A 15,277-nucleotide genomic window follows, 5' to 3' on the forward strand; every position below is an offset into this window, starting at 1 on the left:
AAAAGTTGTGGCCAATAGCTTTGGCAAGAGACCAGAATGCTCGGCTACAATTAGGGCAAGAAGCAAGTTTTCTACTCTTAGTCTGTTCAAAATCTAGTTTGGACTGATTAATAACTGCTTTACAATTGTTGTGAGCTTTGGTGTAGGCAGAAAATGAATCTGAAGATTCGGAAACAAGCCAATTACGTTATGCAACATTCTTCTCTTGAACAGCCTTAGCACATTTATTCGAAAACCAAGGTTTAGATAAAGGATGAGATTTTAAAGTGGAGTGCGGAATAAAGGATTCCATTCCTGCAAGAATAATTTCACTGACACGATATGAGCAAGCGTTGACATCAGAAGTTTTGAAACAGTAACCCGACCAAGGAAAAGAAGAAAAGAAATCTTGCAGGTCATTCCATTTTGCATTCTTGCCATGCAAAACAACACGAAGTTGGGAACAGCCATGAGATAATGGCTCCGGTGGAGAAGAGACAATCACCAAGTTGTGATCTGAGGTGTCTAAAGGATCACTCACTTTGACCGTGTATTTAGAAGGATTGCTTTTGAGAAAAGATCAAGCATGTTGGCTGTATGGTTAGGATTGTCCAGTATCCTTGTAGGTAAATGAACAATCTGTGCAAAGTCATTAGTAATTGCAAAAGCCTCAGCATCTCATCCAGCTGGGTCAGTGTGACTAGAAAACGGAAGCCAGCTGGAGTTGTGAACATTAAAATCACCAAGGAAAATTACCTTACTGTTAGGAAAGTTGGACTGGAGAAAGTCAAGTTGCAAAGAGAGGAAGTCAAAGAGCTCCAAGTGATTAGTGGAATTGGCGAACAGTAGAGACAACAGATGAATTTGACACAATGAGGGAGAGAGATTTTAAGCCAGAGAAGATTGAAAAGAGGAGATTCCAAATTACCAAGTCTCTGACAGGGAATATCGAAATGGACATATGCACGTACCACCTTTGAGGTGAAAGGAATCATACAGCGAATAATTTGGGCAACTGAGATGAGCAGTAGTCGAATCAACCGATAACTGAGATTCTGTCAGAAAAAGTACATGGGATTTGGCAGACTGCAAGAGGAAATTAACATCATTGAGATTAGAATTGAGACCAAGTTTTATTGTTGGCTGCGACTGACAAAAGAAACTCTGAGGAGGGTTCTCTCCCATAAGCAAATACAGGTGAGTTGGATGCGAATGACCGTTGTGGAGCCTTGCCAGAATCACTTCTTGTTGTCTGCTTCTCCTGGGACTAGATGTCCACAGTTGGCTCTTTTTTTATCTGCAGCAGTTTGTTATTGATTTGAGTTTTCCAAAGGTGAGAGACCATTGCTTCCTGCATGCTGTTTTAACGATGGATTTGTAGTTGGTGTAGGGCACTTTTAGTTGACTGAAGGATCCAGAGTTGGGATGTTTAGCAGAGTCATCTGCACGTTCATTACCTGGGATGCCGACATGACCAGAGACCCAGCAGAATGTAACCTTCTAGTTGGCTCTTTGACAGTAAAATAGTTTGGATTGGATCTCTTAAAGAATGGAATTAGAGGATAAGCAGAAAAGATAGGTTGAATGGCAGTGATTGTACTTAGAGAGTCGGTATATATCAAAGATTGCTTGATATGGTGGTTGTTTATGTTATCTAGAACTAGTTTTATTGCAAATAACTCTGCGGTATAGATACTGCATTCAGTAGGAAGTGACACAGCTATTGAGAAGGTGGAAGAAACTGCCACAGCATCTATGGCTGCATCTGTTTTGGATCCATCAGTATATATTTGTACTTTCTCTGAATTTTCCAAGTAATGTGCTTTATGCAGCTGCTGAAAGTTGATGTTTGCCAGGGAGGATTTTCCCCATCTTAAAAAGAAATTGTTAAAAAGAGAATTCAATCCAGGGAAGTTCATGCGTATCAAAGTCTTGGAATATGTTATGAAAGTTGATGTCCTAAGACTCCCAACTGAGCATAAGCTCTGGCAGTCAAAGCCCTGCAGGGCAGTTTTCATTAGGTTTATTGCAATATAGTATGGCATGTTGAGGGTCAAACAGGTACTGCCAGCTAGGATGGGACGGAATACTTTTAATCTCTGCTGCATAATTACACAATAAGGATTTTCTCCTGAGATGCAAAGGGGGTTCATTTGCCTCAATATACAGGCTGTGCACCGGAGATGTTCTGAAGGCTCCCACAATTATCCTAAGGGCACTATGCTGTATGGTGTTCAGACGTAATAGCAAACTTTTCTTAATGGAGTCATACACAGGTGATCCATAATCTAAGTGTGATCTTAGATTATGCACCCCAGAACCTAGCAGACCGTGCTCTTCGGATGTTCAGTTTTTTAAGACATGTAGTCTGAAGATAAGCTATATGGGAAGCAAAATTGAGTTTATTATCTAAATATGACCCAAACAGATGAAAATTGTTAGTGACAGGAATCAGGCTGTTTTTTAAAAATATTTCTGGATCCGGGTGGAGTTTGAGTTTTTTTCAAAAAGGAATTGCACTAGATTTCTTTTCTGATACGGAATAGTCATTCCGCGATGCCCATGATTCTATTTTAGTGATGGAAATTTGAAGTTGTCTTTCAATGGTGTTCATGGTTTGGATTGACAAGAAATAATGGCCATCAGTGGACGTGTACGATTCTACTGTATTCAGTACATCTCATGCCATGTTTGTAATTCTTATTGCAAATAATGTCGGACAGAATGTACCCCTGCCGTACACCCTCCTCTTGTTCAAATGATTTGGATAAATTGTTCATGTATCTAATCTGAACTGTTCTGTGGCATAGGAAGTTTTGTATAAAGTGAGATAAATGACTTATCAAGCCAAAAGAATGAAGATTTTGAAGTACATCAAAATGCCAGGTGGTATCAAAGGCTTTCTCAATATCGAGATTGATCATGACCAGATGTTGTCCTCTTATGAAGGCATTTTGGATGTTTGCTTCTGCTTTTATCATTACATCTAATGTGGAATGGTTTTTTTCAAAACCCGTACTGATTGCTATTTAGCAAGTTGTTAGTTTCCAGGAAACATTTTAGCCACCTGTGAACCATTTTTTCCAGGATTTTGCCTAAACAGCTGGTCAGAGAAATTGGCCTGTAGTTATGTGGAAAGGTGCGATCCTTTCCTGGCTTTAGGAAGGCTAGTATAATTGAGTGACGCCAGGAGTTTTGATAAGTATTTTATAAAAATATTTGATTGTAATATTTTAACAATGTTCTTTTTTTCTCTGTTGTTTAGTTGGCTTATCATTATGTAGTAGATCCCATCTGGACCAACACACTTGTGCGCCCCGCACTATGTGTGGGGCACACAAGTTGCCTTTCTGAAACTTGCCTACGATTTGTAAGGCTAAGTAGCCTATCAATTAATAGAAAAGTAGGAAAAATTTTATAACTGAAACAAAACTATATCTTTTTGAAAACGCTGTAGAAATCACTCAGAGAATCGCTTGATCACTATAACACTTGGCACCCAGGGCCTGTACATGAAAGTATACATGCACCTATTCTTAATCTTAGTTACCCTAACACAGCCCATGTATTTATTTGTTTTGTGATGACCTCCACCATTCCCTGAAAACCCCAGCACCCCACCACCCTCCATTCTAATAAGAGCAGTGCATGAATCACTTTCACCTTTGCCTATGGCTAATCTTTTAGTCTGTGAATCCCCCCCCTCCCAAGCTAGCAGTTTTCTGACCCATCTAACACTGCCTCGATAGCATCGGCAAATATTCTTGCACCCTTCTATTTAAGTGTATCCCATCCCTGTATAAACAGTCTCTCCTGATAACAAGCACAGACCATGCTGAAAAAAATTCAACCCCATGAGCCTTGCACAATCTCTCCAGGGCCAAATTAATTGACAAGGCTCTCATCATGTACTCCCTCCTATTGTGTCTGAGTAGACTTGCAGACACTCTGCAGATCTTCTACTCTTAATATCATTAGTGCCAATGTGTATAAAAATATCACTTTTTGTGCCCTTAAAAGATATCTGCTCTATAACGTCATTAACTTTTGCCCCTAGAAGACATACCCTGGTCCTATTCCACCTATCCTTTTTTGAACAATATATTTCCTGTCTCCCTGACAATAGAGTCACCGATAATAACTAGCTCCAGCGCATTCTGCCATGAAGATTGCTGCTGTGTTGCCTGATGCACAAGAGTGAGCTCTGGTGTTCAGTTGGGCAGCTGAGAGCTTGATGGGCTCTCCATTTTAATTCCTTCAAGAGCATCTACCATACTCACTCTTCAAACTCTCATATATATGCCCATCAGAACACTGAGTTGGTGCCTAATTTCTTGACACTCTCTAGACCTAGCACACACACACACACGAAGACATCCTCCTTGGCTAGATCATGTCCTGTTCCAGAAGTTCCGCAAACATTTCACAAGCTGCACATTTTTTTAGGCTGTGATGCATTGGAGAATAACCCCCCCCCCTGGTTCTCCCTCAATTCATAGCACTCCTGCCACTCTGTGCCCATTGCTTTGCTGCTCTAGTCTGAGGCACAATATTGAATACTATTGATTAACAATGAAAATTAATAAGATTAATGAATTTAATTAATTAAATTATCAATACTAACAGTAATGAATTAATCTTTAACTTTTCCTAAATGCAGTGATATGTAATATGCTATCTAGTTTTACTTAGAGCAACCTATTTATCACATTTAAAAATTATATTCTCTACCATGTACTCTATACTATAACAATGGCTGCAAGATTCATACGAAACAACGGTTTTATGTATATTAAGTAGCAACCTACAATAACTCAATCTAAATTAAAAATAACAAGCGTAAGTAGAACTATAAAGCTACTTATAAAGTACAACAATATAATATGACAATTAAGTAAATAAAATGGCAAAACACTTATGCTTTTTTGGAGCTTGTACTTCACAGCTGGAACTTGTAAAGACAGTCAGCGCCCTCACATAATCTTGAATCACATTATGCACAACCAGACTATGGCTGTTACCCTGTAAATATTTGTCTTTGCAGTATCCTCCAACTCAACCCATTCTCACCATTTGTACTACTGTTTGTTTGTCAGTAGTTGTGAATTAATGTATCAATGGAATGATTGAAAATAAGTCCATTTTTATATATGAATGAATTGATGTCACTAAATGCGTATTCATCTGGGATATAGCAAAAGTAATATCACCAAATGCAGATTCGTCTACAAGACTAAACTGGGATATCCTATGATGAACCTTCCATATCTAAAGCCACCCTTCAGAAGCTTTAAATGTGTCATCATCTCCATCAAGTAGCTTATGAAATTTAAGTGCATGTGTTTTCAAAATTACTCCATTTATCGGTAAATGGGATAATTTTGAACTTCACTACACTCCTGTAGAAACCACTTGTATAAGCATTGGTCCACATCATTGTTTTCACACTCTAGTTTTCTTTCTTTGGATACCTACTTCATCTTCTATAGAGTCTATGAATGAATGCCAGTTTTCTTTCTCTTTCATCCAACTGCAGATTATTCCTTCTGGAATTACACACTTGTGAAATACACTGTGTTTTATTTTGCCACTCTTAACTCTTTCGATAATCTTTAACTTTTCTTAAACTGTATAATTTTTTTATTTTGGTGACCATTACTTAAGTCCTACTGATTTACTAATTTTTCCAAGTATTTATTTCTGGTGCCCTAAAATTTACCATGTTTTGAGAAAACTAAGTAGTGCTGAAGTGAAGACAAGTGATTTCTCCATAAATCACTTGTCAGCTCATGTATATTTTTGTCTAGTTTAGCCCTTAGCAGTATTTGCTACTTAAGTGTAACTTCTAGTTGAAGAAAGGATGTTATGTGCTGTTGTTTACAAAAATGCTGGAACAAGTCAAGAGGAGGGCAACAAGATTGGAGAGTGGAACAAAGGCTTATGTTCTGCAAATTGCAGCTTCTGGAGACTAGGCACCTGTGAGGTGATCTAATTGAGGTGTATATGGCCTTGAATAGTTTGAGCAAGCTCAATGCTAATGGGATTCTTCTCTTGTTCAGATTACTCACCTGAGGGGACAAAAATTCAAATTGAGGAAAGACAATTGTAGAACAGATGTGCGGAAATTCGCCTTTAGCCAGTGGGTGGTTGGTAGAACAAACTTCCATCTGTTGTAGTGGAGATTAACAACTTAAATAAGTTTAAGGCAGAACTACACAAACATTTGGAGTGAATGGATGGGTGAAAGGGGAAGTTTTTTTTTTGGCTGATGCTATATAAACTTGCTTTCTTGCATCATCATATGCCTCTACTAATGCTAAATTTTACTTATAAACTAATGTAATGCACTTGATGACCAGTAGCTGTATTCCCCTCCAGAGGTAGCAATTTGTAATTAGCTTTCCACTGATATACTCTTTTATTACATCTCTAGCTGAGAGGAGAAACTGGGTGTCTACAGTTGTCTCTGATTAGTCCTGTTATTTACAAAAACTTACTTTTTGTAAATAACAGGACTAGTCAAAGACTACTGTATAAAAAATTATTTTTTGTTATTTACAAAATATTACTTTCCAACTGAATACTGAATATATCGAAGCATATATTCAACTGATTTTTAGCTAATTTTCCCTCTTGGAAATACAGTAGTAGGATGCACAGTAAATAGGAGTATGTACACTATTCACTTTTTCCAGTTTCTAATATGAAATTGCTAGTTCTTTGAACACACTACTTTTTTTATAAGCGTTTTGGGGAACATGATCATAACCTCGATATATCCAAAACCACGGTATGAAGAGGCACATTATATTGAGGTTGCACTGTATTTGCTTATCATTTTTAAGAAAGTGAAAAAGATCATCAATAACTTATTGGTTTCCCAGAATCTGCTGTAATGTTAGCTGATTAGAGAATGAGAAGAGAAATCTATTTGTCATTCTCTTATATATAATGGGAATTCCAATAAGATATTTTACTGTGAGCTAGGTTGACAGTTGCTGCATAGTGAAGGGTCATTCCATGTGAGTAGATAGCTATGGGTTAGATGAGAATGCCTAATCTGTAATCTGCTGAGTATGACTTCATCCTTCTTATTCTCTCTTAAGCTTGATAGCCACTGCCTGTGATCATTCTTAATTCAGAACAATTTATTATTTTGTGTCCTGCCTAATGGAGAGCCATTTTTTTCTACTGGTACATTGTGTGAATTGTTTGTAATTGGTATAAGGTATCTGGATGTCTGATAGTATGAGACTGGCATTCTTGGCATCAAAGTCTGCTTACTTGTTCTCTGTAATTTCAGCATGCCCAGGTATCCAACAGAAGATTATTTCATGTCTGTTTGTATGAAGCTGCACTAACTTTATTCAAATTTATTGCAGTAGGGGACGACTGGAAGGGAGTCTACACTGAACAGCAGATATAGCACTTAATGAATCGGTATAAATAATGACTTGAGGTTATGATGACTGTTTTACATTCTCTAAAGCCATCAGGATAGCATACAATTCTACAGAAACATTACAATGTCTCCACTGAGACACTGTAATGTTTGGTAGAACTACAGCTGCACCAGCTTTGCTGTATGTCTTGGAACCATCAGTATATATCTGGATGAAACTGGAAATCCAAAAAGAGCAAGCTGCATGGATCTGATTAATGTTGATATTTGGAAGTGTATTCTTTCCCTACTATTGGAAATGGTTATCAACATATACCAGGGGTATCTACAATGGCACCGCTAGCATCTAGAAGATACTAGTGGTGCCATTTTAGCTGGTTTGACATAGCTTGTCATAGCAGTGCTAGCATCTAGAAGATGTGTGTGTGTATATATATATGTATACACACTAAGAAAAGAAACATGGATTTCCTTTTTGGATTCTCACTTTAAATCTTGTAAATACAGAACCACTTGAAGTAAACAAAAAAGAAAATGGAACTAAAAAAAGAAAAAGAACTGACTTGGCAGTCAGAGTCAATAGTAGTTTTATTCATATGTTGCTCACATGAATGTATCAAAAAAAAAAAACAAAAAAAAACCCAACCCTATTGCAAAATGCATACAAAGTGTAACTATGTTGTGCAAAGTCACTGGATAATCCGGTTTCATTACGCAGCACAAACTGACCTTCTGTAATTAACCCTTAATAAGTGAGTTTTTTTCTGAGGAATTTGGAAGTTTGTAAAAAATAATGCAAATAAATCTTTTGAATGTTAATTTTTTTTCTATTTTGATTTCCTTGCTGAATACTAGAGCAGGATTACTTCCAAAAATAATGAATTCAAAATTTCATAAAACAAAATATAAAAATTCATAATTATATTAAAATTTTTTTTACCAATAAGATCCTATACATTTATATATTTCTATACATTAAAAAAGGTTTTGCCTCCTAGAGACATTTATTCGGGCCAAGGGGAGGAGGGTGACGCAATTAAGTCACTATAAATGCACGTGTAAATAATTACATAGGTCATTTCCTAATTAGATTTCAATCTGTGTATTATAATGTTAGTATATTAGCATAATGTTATTATGCTAATATATTAACATTATTTGTATAGTTTTGCATTATACAATGCAAAACTATACAAATATTTACAAAATATTAAACTATTAACAATCATATCTCTACGTTGATGAACCAATAATGGTTACACTTGCTGTTGACAATGTAAAGCACGTACGTGAGATGCATTCCAACATTTGTCGCATTGAAAGACAACTACCTTCATAACATTCATCAACCTCGTGCACGTTATGGTGCAGGTTGGTGAACATTATGGCATCGTTTGATGTGCTATTGTAATATTAGCTGATGAAGGGACCTGATATAGTTTGTATATTTGTAAATAGTTTTAGTATTTTGGAAATATTTTAAATATTTGTATAGTTTGTAAATATTTTGGTCCTACTCTTTCGGATGCAACAGTATTCCTCATGCATTATGGAACTTGAAGCAAAAGGCCTTTTCCTAAGTGACCTATGTAAACACAGGTAAATAATTACATAGTGCTATTTATTCCACCTTGAGAACGCATGGTGTGGGTGGGGTAGCCAATGGGAGAAGAGGGATGTGGGTCACGTGGTACAAGTGGGCGGGGTAATTACGTCATTACAAATGCACAAGTAAATAATTACATAGGTCATTTCCTGATTCAGTGCATTTTGACAGGTGTTTCTTTTATGTAGAAAAGATTTCACTTATTCCGTATACCTCTACATGTTACGTAGAAAAGAGTGAGTGAGGGCAGACGAGCAAAGTGAGCAGGGGCAAAGCCCCCTTCCCCATTTATATATATGAATGAATGAATGAATGACCGAAAGTGAGAAATGTATTTACAAAACTTACAAGTCAATCTTCACAGTAAACAATAACACATGTACAGGGTTGTACTTCAGGCAGCTGTAGTACAATTCAGTCTGGTACATTATTAAATTAGTTTCATCACTTCTGGATCCAAATTCCACAGAATTTTTTTAATTTTGACTTGTATAAATAAGCACTGCTGATTTTTAAAACAAATGTAAATATAAAAATGACTACCATTACTTATAAGCACAGTTGATAGATGACAGCTTTTCAGAAAATCTGCATAATAGTAACAATAAATTTATGAGCATAGAGACACTGAATTTTAACTGCTATTAACTGCTATTTATAATTTCAAGCAAATTATTTGCTTGAAATGTAACAAAGCTATAACAATAATAGTTATGATGAAAAGTTATATCTTACATGGCTTTAATTTTCCAGCATGTTGTTCAAACTGAGATGCCCCCTGCTGTAATGAATCTGCACGATCAAGCAGCTCTGAAAATTTCTGATTTCGTTCAAGAACTTTCTCTATATTTTTATACATAATATCTTCCACTGAATTTGAAGAATATAGAGATAATACTTCATCATTTGGAGTACATACATTGTTCAAATCTGAAAATAATAATGTGGTATGTATGTAAGAGTTGATGTCATAAAGTAAAACTGCATTTTAACTTGTCATTTGCAAGCTTTTTGTTTACACTGACAAAGATACAACAAGAATGATTATAACAAAAGTTAGAAATCTTACATTTCTGTAATTTTTCAGCTTGTTCAAATTCTGAAGTCCCTTGTAATTCACCTACAGAATCATCTAGCTGTGAACGCTCCAGATCTTGTTCAAGGACTTTCTCTACACACGTATGTACAATACTTATTGGTGAATCTAAAGCACATTCAGATGAAAGTTCAAAACTGACTGTTTCATCAATTTGAAACATATTATTCAAAACTGAAAATAATGCAATTTTATATGTATTTTTCATTAATTAATGTTAACACATATCAGTTGTATTATGTACAGTCAAGACAAAAATTTTTCTCTCCTTATCCCAGCTGGCTTAAGAGCAGCTATTAACACAATAATAATAAAAGATGCTACTATGATTACACTATGCCACAAATTTTCAAAAAAAGGTTCTGTTTAACTTGCATTTCTTTATGAATTTGGGTATATTGATTCTGATATGACCTAAGTTCTTCTATAGCATCAATGGTTTGCACAGAAGTGAAAGAAAAATAAATAAGAAATCATTATTTTCAGATTTATTAACACAGTTTAACTTCTGTTACAAATGAGTATTAATTTGGGCTACAAGTAAACAATAAGTTAAAAACATCAAAAATTAAAAAGTAAAAACACTTCTCGGTTTAAATAAAATAAAATTCCTTAATATTATACGTTTCAGTACCTTTGTCTTTTGTGGTTAGTGCAATCACCCCAAACTTATCTTCATCCAATCTTCCTTGGTGCCTTTCAAACCTTGACTGTACATCATTAAATATCTCTCCCCAGCTCTTCACTAACATTGCCCAGATGTGGTAAAAAAAAAATTCTAGGAGAGAGTGAAAGTAATTGAGCTTGATTAACATTCTGCAACCCATTTTTCTGTAATTTTCAATTAATGAAATTGATGTCATACAGGGTCAACTAGTTCTCTGTAATTTCCACTCCTTGTTACCAAGAAAGCCATTTATTACAAAACAAAATGAATACCAAGAATTTTGCTGGGCATCAGTAATTTTGTTGTCCATTTCTTGTGAGGCCATATCTTCCATATCTACTTAACTTACAGACCAATAAATATTCCACCTTTCACTTTTGTCAGATAATTTTGAAAACACAGACTGTATATATATGACTGAAGGTATCACCATGAACATCCAATGCTTTAACAAATTGATATGAAATGATGAAAGCATGACTTAGTTCCTTGAAACAAAAGGATTACTTGCTAAATTGTGTGAACCAGGCTGCAACTCAATTGTGGCAACCATTCCTACAGTGCTAATTTATTGCCCAGCTGTGCCAAAGGCAAAGAAAGAAAGGGATCGATCACTTGCAAACCCAGAAGGAATCCAAGCAACTTGAAGTCCGCATAAACATTTCATTTATACTGGTCATACTTGATCTTCTCTAACAAATAACATGTATTTTGTAGTCCTCTTCCCACGGGCTCACATCTGGTGAGTATGGGCTTGGCAAACCCAGGGTCCTGAGCTGGATATCATCATTCTTTTCTTTCTTGGTGATTCCTTTCTACTTCTCTCTCTCTCTCAGGGTTACTCAGGAATTTTTTTTGGCTGGTGGCTTCCTTGCACCATATCGCTAATAATAATAAGAAGAACACAGTGTGCCACAGAAATTGATGGGTGTATATGCCCACTGTAAAGCAACACAGTTCTCAGTCTTTTATTTGAACTATGAAAAAACACTACTTTTCTGGGTTGTGACTAGTACCGATGAAGTATAAAGACCAATGAAATCAAAACAATACACAGGGATTCTGCAATAATGGGAAAGTGCATAAGTGATGTGCCTTTTTCTGTATGTCGAAGTCTTGTAGCTGGGATCCATTAGATTCCAGTCTTTTAAACAAGATGCTAGGACCTCTTCACTGGATTTGATTACACCTAAGTCCCTCACTAAGTCATCTAACTCCTGCTGACTAGGAAATTTACTTGAACAGGCTTCAAAGATATAATCTCAATTATTCTGTGCACTAGATTCTTCATCTAATTCTGAAAACTGATTTCTGGAAGGTGTATTAGGAATCACTGTGTGGGACCAGGGCATATAGATTGGTATACTACGAAAAAGTAAGAGCTTTTGATCCACAAACTTTTTAAAATTTGATATGTCCACCATATCAAATTTTAAAAAGTCTTTCTTGGGAGGCCATACCTTCAGGCAGAGCCTGATGATATAGCCTCACACGAAACACTTTTGCAGGCTCTCTCCATATTTAAGGCAAACAAAAGGTGTACACTCGTGACTCCCACAAAACCTCCCTCTAATGTTGGCCTGCACCTATTACAGCAGAAACAAGGTGCTCACAACTTTTCTGGATCACCCATAGCATTCCAAAATAGGCTTTACATGCATTGCAAAACTTGCCTACCAACAATGTCATGCTTCACCTGCTTTAGATGTAAATAATATCCACAAGCTGAATGTCTAAAAAAAAACTTATAATATGAAAAACAGAGGCTCTTAACCTTCAAGCGATAGAAAAATGATCAATGACACTATTGAATTCAGCACACAAAATAATACACACAAGTACAGTCAGTTCTGCTATAACGCAGTACATGTGTTCCTAAAAATCATCTCCATGTTATGGCATTTCACACATTACAAACAACAGGGCTTATGGGAAAAATAAGGATAGGGGCAAAGCACTCAAAAAAAAAAAAGGAAAAAAAAAAAAAGAAAAAAAAGTCAGTGTGGTAACACAGGTTTAAACATCTTAAATTTTTAATAAATAGATAAATATTACAGTAAATATAGCACTGTAATATATACATACTAACTGGTATTTCTGTTCACTGACAATTTTTTTTTTAGATTGTAAAATTTAAAACAGCAAAAAAAGATAAGCAATCAATAACGATGAACACAACATGTGCAAGTGAGATACGCAGTAACAATTTCGAGCTTTAAAAATAGGAATGAAGAGGAGATTCTGAAAATTTATTTATACAGGTAGTTCTCGACTTTATGAGTTAATTCATTCCTAGCGCATGCTCGTAAAGCAAAAACTCGTAAAGCAGGAATTAAATTCCACAGACAATGTTAAAAATAGGGGTTAGGTTCTCAACAATGAAATTAGATAGCTAATTAGTTTATGTTTAAACAATGATTTATTTATCCAAAGAAATTAAAATGTAGCCTGTAAAATCAAGCAAATTATAATAATAAAGAAATTATTTATGGCTTACAAATTTTAAAGAATGTTTATTCTTCATCATCGACTAAATGCACACTCGTTGATCACTTATTATTGGCTCGGCACTCGTTGGTTTGTTGCACAAGGATTCATCTTCTTCAGAAATGCTTCAAGAGGTGTTTGTTTCCAAGATAACCTTCTATTTTCTTTATAAATTTCAATAGCATGCATAAGCATTTTTAACGGAACGCACAAATTGCAACTAACATGATTTGCGCGGAGTAACAAGTTTACGAAGCTTAAAAAAAAGGGAATGAAGAGAAGATTCTGAAAATTTATTTATGTTTTTTATATGATTTAAGATTTCAGTTAAGGGGAAACACATTTCACCATAATAACACAAAAAAACAGACAATTCCTGCTATCGGTATTTTCGCAAATGCAATAACATTGAGTTTACTACCCATTTATAATTGCTTACAGTAAGAGAAAAGCCCAATAAACCAGAAAGTGCAAATTGTTTTTATTGTTTTATGGTCGTGATCTCCAGGAATGTGCTTTAGAAAAATATCACAAAGCCATTCAAAATTAGTTCTTATAGCAGAACATATGATAACAATGAAAGTGCAGTGCATTTTAATGATTTGAATTGGTAACTAATACAATTTACACTATAAAAATGACCTTTTAGAGAGTTATATAGCGAAAATTTCAACTTTCGAGGTTATGGAATGAATTACCAAAAAACTATGTATTATTGGGTTCACATTACGATATTTTCATGATACAATGGTGTCTCTGGAATGGATAAATATCGTAAAGTGGGGTACACTGTATTGTATAGCCACAAGCGTGGTTTGAAATGCGGTATTTATGAATGTTTAACATGCATTTTTTTTTTTTTTTTTTGCAATTAATGTTCATATTTTCGATTTTGTTGATACTTGATACTTTGAAAAAAAAAAAATCTTGTAAACCCGGGAACCAGTAAAGCAAGAACTGCCTGTATTTTTTTATATGAATGAGGATTTCATTGAAGGGGAAACACATTTAACCACAACAACGTAAAAACCCACAGAATTCCAGCTATCGCTATTATTGCAAATGCAATAAGATCGAATTTACTACCCAATTTACAATTAGATTGCACTAAGAGAAAAGTCCAATAAACCGGGAACTGCAAATTGTTTATATTGTTTTATGGTAGCGACCTCCAGAAATGTGCTCCTCCGCTCACACTATCCTGCCTCATGAAATTTCTGTTCAAACTGAAAAATGTGAGCTCCCGAAAACATCAGTTGACCTACAATATCACCAATGACATCTTGTGAATGACAACACTGTGTTTACGACCAATACTACTTCTTTATCTTCGCCTTCTTCCCACATTTATATGGGGTTGGCATTTCCATCCTTAATTCTTTTCCTCCATTCCTCCCTATCCTGGGCTTCCTCTCTCTTTTAAATCCTCTAATACACAGCACTCCACTCATCTTTCTTCAGTTCAACCATCCACATTGTACTCTATGCTGTATTTCCTCGATTCCTCTCAACGTTCGATCCCAGATACTTAAATTTCGAAACTGATGGTAGCTTTTCCTCCTGCAGTTTTATACAACTCTCACCTTCTCCATTCAATGCCATATATTCTGTCTTTGTTCTACTTATCCTCAAGCCTCAATCTTCCAATGCTTTCCTACATTCCTCCAATTTCTTCACTACCTTTCCTTGGGATGGTTTTTACAGTACAATATCATCTGTGAACAGCATACTCCATGGTGCTCTACTCTTCACGTCTCTCACAAACACATCCATTACCAGATCAAACAGATATGGGCCGAGAGCTGATCCCTGGTGCAGTCCAACTACTACAGGTAACCCCTCAGTCATACATATACTACTCTTAACCCAAGTCACCACTCCCTTGAATATTTCATTCACAAGCCTTATGTACTTTTCTGATACACCCTTCTCCCTCATGCATCTATATACCTCTTGTCTGGGCACTCTATCATATGCTTTTTCCAGGTCTATGAACACCATGTGCAACTCTACTTGCATCTCCCTGTACCATTTCATCAC

At 35.7% G+C, this 15,277-nt stretch overlaps 1 protein-coding gene across 1 annotated transcript in view; it reads right to left on the reverse strand.

The window, feature by feature from the left end:
• The window catches only part of LOC150091361 (protein mono-ADP-ribosyltransferase PARP4-like), a 577,845-nt gene that overhangs the window by 137,515 nt on the left and 425,053 nt on the right, over positions 1-15,277 (reverse strand). The window contains exons 21-22 of the mRNA XM_090390099.1: positions 10,057-10,191; positions 9,723-9,917 (exon numbers count right to left, since the gene is read on the reverse strand). Of these exons, the coding sequence (XP_090246225.1) occupies positions 9,723-9,917; positions 10,057-10,191 (330 nt within the window). The remainder of the gene's footprint in view (positions 1-9,722; positions 9,918-10,056; positions 10,192-15,277) is intronic.

This window comes from Mastigoproctus giganteus, chromosome 1 (assembly GCF_048544385.1).
Source record: "Mastigoproctus giganteus isolate SK-2022 chromosome 1, ASM4854438v1, whole genome shotgun sequence".
Classification (NCBI taxonomy): Eukaryota; Metazoa; Arthropoda; class Arachnida; order Uropygi; family Thelyphonidae; genus Mastigoproctus; species Mastigoproctus giganteus.